This window comes from Grammomys surdaster, unplaced genomic scaffold, assembly GCF_004785775.1.
Source record: "Grammomys surdaster isolate TR1022 unplaced genomic scaffold, NIH_TR_1.0 126391, whole genome shotgun sequence".
Taxonomy (NCBI): Eukaryota; Metazoa; Chordata; class Mammalia; order Rodentia; family Muridae; genus Grammomys; species Grammomys surdaster.
Genome location: NW_021621185.1, coordinates 7,721,714 through 7,729,589, shown reverse-complemented (window position 1 = coordinate 7,729,589; position 7,876 = coordinate 7,721,714). Strand labels below are relative to the sequence as shown.

The 7,876-nt window shown below is 36.2% G+C and overlaps 1 protein-coding gene across 2 annotated transcripts in view; it reads right to left on the bottom strand.

The window, feature by feature from the left end:
- Tmem161b (transmembrane protein 161B) overlaps positions 1 to 7,876 on the bottom strand; it is an 82,245-nt gene that overhangs the window by 14,160 nt on the left and 60,209 nt on the right. For both annotated transcript variants that reach the window (XM_028760135.1, XM_028760134.1), the window contains exon 5: positions 6,559 to 6,715. Coding sequence is in view for 1 of the 2 variants with exons in the window: in XM_028760134.1 (XP_028615967.1) it covers positions 6,559 to 6,715 (157 nt within the window). In the remaining variant the exon portion in view is untranslated. The remainder of the gene's footprint in view (positions 1 to 6,558; positions 6,716 to 7,876) is intronic.

Genomic DNA, 7,876 nt, shown 5'->3' with positions numbered 1-7,876 from the left:
TCTCTCTCTCTCTCTCTCTCTCTCTCTCTCTCTCTCTCTCTCTCTCTGAGTGTGTGCGTGTGTGCGTGTGTGCGTGTGTTTACTCACTTCACTTAAATCATGCCTGGTACTAGAAACCTAGCCAACTACCTGGAACTGGTGAAGTCACAGAAGAGAATCTACCAGATTCTATTTTATTAGACCAGCATAATTCTTAATTACATTCTAAAACTTACTCATTTTGTTTGCTTGTTTGTTTTGTTTCATTTTGTCGAGAGAGGTTTCTTTGTGTGGAGGCCTAGATGTCCTGAAACTTGCTATATAGATCAAGCTGGTCTCAAACTCAGAGATGCACCTGTCTCTGCTTCCTGAGTGCTTGGACTAAAGGCATGCCCCACCACCACCCACCTAAAACTTATTCTTGTAACTTCTGGGTAAGTATAGTTTCTCTCTACAACAAATAAAGACCATTGCAGAAAACCACAATAGGACACAATGCACAATCAAAAGACCCTGGGGAACTCAGACCAAACGGATTATCTACAACTTCTGTTATCCAAGGCTCAAAGAACATTTAGATTAGGGGGCAAAAGGATTATAAGAACCAGGGGACCAAGAAGTCTATAGTGTCTCCTAGAAGTGACTGCCTAAAAACACCTGAATCATGACACTATCAACAATCATGCTAATGTGAAAGGGGAAAACAATTAAAACCCACAGGGTCTAACCCCTAGACAAAAAACTACCAGCCATTAATGAGTGCTGCGAGAGGGAGAAGGTGGGTTTATTTAGCTCTCCATCACTATCTCTCCCCTACCAGGTACACACACCAGTAAGAATCAAATGAAAAAAGGCTATCATTTTGAGAGAGAGTGAGGAGGAACACGGAAAGCATTGAAGGAAGGAAAAGTGGAGAAGTGATGCAATTCTAACAGGCTCACATTTACCAGCTACTCATTCATCGGGGATTCATGTCTAAAATATACAAAGAACTCAAAAACTAAACATTGACAAAATCAAGAATCCAACTCAAATATGAAACAGAAATTCTCATACAAAGAGCCAGGAGACACCTCAGCATCATTGCCCATCAGGGAGATGTGATCAAAATTCTTTAAAGATTCCATGTCACCCCAATCGAAGCAGCCATCTCCAATAATACAAATGACAGCAATTGCAGGCATGGATATGGTAAAAGGGAAACCTTACATCCTGTTGGTGGAGTGTAAACTAGTGGAAATAAGTTCTGAATAAAAGTGCTTAAGACCCAGCTATCCTACTCCTGGGCCACATTTAAAGGACTTCATATTCTACCTCAGAGACACTCAGACAGCCATATTCATGGCTCTTCTATTCACAAGAGCAAGAAAATGAAACCGCCAGGATATTCTAACAGATGAACACATAGGAAAGATGGACAAACAATGCAGTGCTGTTCAGGTACAAAGATCAACAGGATAAAGAAATGGGCAGAACTAAAAGACTGGTATTTCACGGCCCAAATTCCCTTATATTTGTATCCTAGTTGCAAACTTTTGCTTTGTGTATTTAACTTGGAAGACAAGTTGAAGCCAGGAAATTAAGAGGGTGGTATGGGGAGGAGCGTTAAAGGGAAGGAGAAAATAGATTATAGGTAAAAAGAAAGTAAAAAGCTGGAGAATTGGGGGTGGAGAGGCTTATGCAGGAAGGGGCATATAAGGAAGGGGGGGGTACCAATGGACGCCTAATAGGATCCGTGGGATACAAAAGAAAGGAGACTGGGGTGAGCTTAACAAAGTAAGTGGAGGTGTGGGTGGGTGAATGGGCAAGAGCAAAGAAAATAGAAAGCAGGTTAATCACAACTAAGGACATAGGAAGAAACATTACGGAAACCAACTAGTTTAGCAAGCTAACTGCAAACAGTAGTTTGAGCAGAAGGACCCCGTATAGATGGACAATGACACTCCCAGAAGACAGAGGTTATTACATAAAAATCACTGTGTGAGGCATGGGATCCCTCCCTCTGAGTTATTAGTTAGGGAAGCCCAAGAGGTATTAAAACTATCACAGGCTATTGCTGTTGCACTTGGCTATACCATCATAGCTACTCAGAAAACCATACTGATGAAGACACCACATACTTGGGATACAGGACATAAAGAAATCAATCTCACACCAAACAAGAAACTTCCTGATAACTAACCTTCACAGTGCTAGAACGAGATCATGTTCTTAAACTGAATTTCACATAATCTGAAATTTGTTCAACCATGAAGAAATGATACACTTATTTTTGTGACTATTATTAAAAATGCTAGTATTTTTCCCCTATTCAAATGATTAAGTTTCCCACTTCTATTTTTCTTGATGGAACAGCAACTAAGACAACTACATTTTTCATTCTATATTACAAAACAAAGAGACAAAAAAACCCTAAAAACAATATTAAATCTCTATTACAAATTTTCATTTAAAACTAACTTATATAAGCACATTCATTCACTCTTATGACCTATTTTAGCAAAATCTTTCAAGATCATCATTCCAATTCAATAGTACAAAAAGTTTGTAACATTACCTTAAAGTTTTATTGATATATTCCTAGATGTGTAGGCTTAATTATTACTTAGGAAGAAAAATGGAACATAAAATTCTTCCAGACATTAGAAAAAAAGTATCATGCATATTTTAAAGTACACTACAAAATAACCTTATAGTGAGAGGGTCAATCTAACCAGATAATAAAGAAAAATACCAATCAAAGATATATGAAAGCATAAAGATGGGATTTGTTTTAAAAAAAAACAGAAATGATCAAGGTTCTAGATTCTAATAAAACAAAAGGCCACCCCTGAATTTTTAGCTTTGGGAAAAAAAATCATTTCCTAGCTAAAGGGAGCATATCAAACTAATTATAAATCAGTAGAAAATAATTAGGGACTATTTTTCAGCTGCCCTCCGTCATTCTGGGGTTCTGACTAGAAATCTTAGTAGTCTGAAAGGACTGATGTCACAAAAGGCCTCAGAAAGTTAGAAACAAGCCTGGGGCTGACAGACTGGCCAGTTAAAAGTCTGTAAAGGCATCTGTTGCCAGGCCTGGCAAACTTGAGTTTGATCTCCAAGAACCAACATGGGTGGTAGAGAGAAATGACTTCAAGTTGTCCCCTGACCTTCACATGTGTGTATGTACACACGTGTACACACTAACAAGACAAGCTTAGAGATGTTTGTTATATGGAGTTCTCAAGTTCAAGCTGGCATCTTGGACAAGACTCAGTAACTGTTCCTTTTTGACTAGACGTGATATCTAAAGCAAACTACTTCAGAGTTCCAACTTCCATATTAATTTAAAGCAGCACGCTTGTACAAAGGAAGAATATAGTAATTTGTAACATTTAAAGGGATTTAGAAGCTAGGGATTTAGCTAGGGACTGACTCGCCCTACTCTGCTATGGCTATTTCCCAGAGCAAATAAGGTAGTGTTTAACTTCTATACCTTTGCATGTCTACAAATAAAACTGTCTCAACTAGAAAGCCTTAGGACTCATTTTCATGTACACTATCTACAACTTAGTTTTATAAATCATAGCAAGTTAAAAACTCAGGTAGGTATAAAGACATGCATAATGCCTTTGGAGTTTTACACATCTGACACTGTATAATACAATGTGGAAATGTGGCTAATGATTTAGTTTTTTTAACCAAGAACTGTTGGTCTAACTGAGAAGTCTTAGAAGTCTTTGTAGCATACTTTTCTCCTTGAAATTCATGTAATTAACCCAACAATACTCTGGGCTACAGTTTATTCTCAAGAAAGTTTATTTTTCAAACCTCCTGTATGATGCAAACTACTTTAACATTTTTACTTATCACAGGATCGCTGGCTTTTGCTATGATGAGTTTACCTTTTTACTTTTCATTTATTTATAATGAGATTAAAATGCTTCACAGTTATAACAGCATAGACATTTTCCTAGAACTCTAAGACGTCAAGTGAAGCAAAGACCATTATTGCTTCCCTGTGTTGCAAGGTCTTCACTGTAATCGCCTCACACTTCAGCTCATGGCATAAATGGAACTGAAGCATAAAGACTGGTCACTGATAATGCGCAGAGCTACAAGCCAACGAGAAGGGGGGGTCAGTGTGGGTTTAGAGAACACTGATGACAAGAGGTGGCCCAGTTCCAGGCTCTAACATTTAAATTTAGTATCATGCATTCAAAATGCCAATCTCCTTCTTTTAGGACTCTCGAGAGTACAGAAAACATTTCTGCTGTCCAATGTAAGTACATCAACATAAATACACCAAGAAAAGAAACAAATGATTATGGGAACAACACAACTGGCTTATGTAACTTAATCACTGAACTGATTAAGCTAAATGTATCTAATTTGAGAACTACTTTAACCAAGAATATTTCATTAGTAACAACTGCAAGAATATCTGAATTAACTAATGTATATGTGCTTGAAATTCTGCATTCAATTCATAAGGAGGCACATATAAGGAGATGAAGAAATCCCAGACAATAGTCACTGCTAGTAGATTTAGTTCACAGAGTTAAAGATGAGAGCAGTTATAACTAGGACAAGCATGGGCTGTCAGCACATTCTTCTTTGGTGTCAATACAGATATATGGCATTTAATTCCATCTTTTGAATGGACATAACTGCAGTAGGTTATTATCTCACACTGAATGCTAAATAAAACTCACATACTCAGTTATATATGCTATTCTACTTCTTTCTTTTCTCTAACATCTTCACAGAGTTAAAGCTTAAAGAAAACTACCATTTCTGTAGTCTCTACTCTGAACACACAGCCAACCCCAATATTCTGGTGGGGGAGATGCTATTGTTTGGAACCCTTTATAAGAACACCACTTACATGGAGTAGAACTAGTTCCTTGCTAAAGTCTGTTAAGATTGCTGCCATCACATGAAGCAACGTGAAATCAAATGAAAAATGACAGAAAACTGTGAACAGCTACTTACAAATATATGTTTGTTTCTTTAGTAATATATGAATGGCTATACCACATAAAATAATCTGCACAGGAAACATATCCATGCCCACATATGTATAAACTGTAACTAAAGTGGAAAGAGAAGCATTCTATAAGGAATTTTATCACTAATAAAAATACATACAATGTAGAAAGACAGATTTCCACAGGAGTTAAAAGATGATGAACTTGTGAACATTTTAAGCTGTAGTAAAAGTCTAAGCAAGAAACATAAGAAAACAGCTGAGAAAGTTAAGAAAGTTTCCTAAAAATCTAAAATTATAATAACCATACACATGAAATACAGACAACAATTCCAGATGCTAATGTAGGTGACTACTTCCTCAGCAACAAGTATCCCCAAAAAGGGGGATTCTTCTTTCAAAAGAAGAGAAACTCATCAGATAAATAATTACAATAAAGCATCCTAGAACTCATGAACATGAATTTTTAAAACAGGTGATTTTAGAAGAGTAAGACCAAATCCTCCCTAATCTAACTAATCTAACTTAAGAATTTAACTTCTGCTAATCTTAAGGGTAAAATTTCTGAATACCAATAACAATTCAAAAAACAGAAAATAGTACAAGAAATGTTCCAGAGAGGTAGTACTTAGGTGGGGGAGATACAACATGAGAGTTAATAGGGCATCCAGTTCTTCAACACTTCAAAATTATAAAGAAAAATTGGTTTTGAATTGTCTGCTGAGCCAAAATATCAACTGACTAAGACAGCTTGATGCTGCACACAACACTTCAGAAACTCCTTCTAAAGGTGTCATACAAGACGTCATGCTTTCAAATAGAGTGAGCCCAGGCACCTAAAAGGGACATGGATCTTTCGGGAGGACAGCAGAGACTAGTGTTCCAGGACGAGACCTCCGAAAAGGCAGGTGAGGACGGCCCTCGAGATGGCCGAGCTGTGAAGGTGCAAGGCCAACGACCTGAACTCTGTTCAAAGCAACAAGGTGGAAAACGCTGTCCTGTCGGCTGACTGCTGCTCTCCCAACATGCGCACACATAAAGTGACACACTGAACATAACTGCTTAAAGTTTACAAAGAAACGAGCGTTTCAGAAGCATAGTTCTACGGCAAACAGGATGGAAATGACTTACTGACATACTGAAGCATCACCACTCTGGGAAACGCTTATTTTCCATGAAATAAAATTATTGAAAGAAGGCAGTAAAATATGTTTTTGCTACAAACAATATTTTCATAGGTAACACAGTAAACTTAAGGTTACTTGTTATAGAGGTGAAAATGTCTGGCAGCCTTTCTGATGCTCTACATGGATGAAAAAAAGACATGAAATGAAGTTGCATCTTTTTCTACATTTACTTTTTAGAACTATCCTATTTTGAAATTTTAAGAAGTTCCAAAAAGAATGTGATCAAGTTACGCTGTATACATATAAGAAATTATCAAAGAAGAAAGTTGACATATTCTACAAATTCTGTAAGGAATTCAACAAAGGAAAAGTATCTAACAATCAACAAATCTTTTCAAAAGTAAACACAAGGTCTAATGGTATTAAGTTAAAAAAAAAAAAAAAAAAGTAAGTTCCCAATGTGAATGATGGTTTGAAGGATACATTGCAAAAGACAAAACCAGGAGGCACCAGACTAAGCTGATATTCATTTCCTGTGTAGGCTTCATGAAGCTGTAATAGACTTCAGTTACTAAATACACAATGGTAGCAGCCACCGTGAAGTCCACCAGCCACTGGTATTCAGGAAAGTAATGCAGTGCTGAAAGAGAAAAGGTCAGGACAAGTTGCAGTTAAATTTTAAGCGTATGAGGACAAAGCCATATAACGCTAAGTATGTTAGACTCCATTCTATTTGCAGACTTGAACTGCAAATTTTACAGCTATTAAAAATTCATCAGTCAAATTTCAGCATTTAAAACCAAATTTTGATAGCTCATAAATTAAGTAATGAAAATAATTCCTAAACGGATCACTACAAATTATTTATTTTGCTGTTAAAATATGAATGCAAATGTATTTGTGTTTTCTTAACTCATTAGCTTATCTCTACAAAAATTACATGAATAATTTTCCTTTGGTGCATTTAGCTATGTTACCATTAACTTCAATTAATACAATTTCTATAGAAGTTTACATTTGTTCTTAACCACTGACAGAAGACGAAGGATTCAGTGAGTTACACACATATTAAATGAACACATGCACTTCTTATTCTCTCTTAGAATAAAAAGTGATATAATGCTGATTTTACATATAGCCATAGCCCCTCAAAAAATGACTCTATAATTCGGTGTTTATTCAAAATACAACTCTCTGACAGTACAACTAATTACACATCTGATTTAAACTGTTTTTCAAATTGTAGTGTGGTTTATTTCCTCCAGAGTGTGATAGTTATCAATTATATACACAGGCAACCAAAGTAAAACTGATATCCTTGGCCATAGTATTAATCCATATGATCATGCTTTTTATTTCTATTCAATAAAAACATTGAATTTATATTCATATATGTCTCTTCAATAGAATAACAGGCTCACAGAGGGAAGAGAGCTGAGCTGTAGAGTGCTTGCTTGTATGATGTACTTCAATACATAGTACCATGAAGAGGGAAGACATCTGACAAACCCTCTGCAGAACCATACAGACACGGCACGTACTATTCATGGGAGCACACAAACATCAACGAACATGTCACTGCTACTCTGGTTAACAAGAATGCTCCTGATATTAAATAACCAGTTGTTAAACTAGTCTACATGAAATCATATGTTCAAGAAATTACATGCTAAAGCCACATTACTGAAGTATACCGTTTAAGTTAAAATAGACAAGTTCTCACTGGTTTGCTATTTAACATTCAGAATATAACTGTGCCCAGTTATTTACTTTTTTTATAAATTAGAAAAAAAAAAAAGTT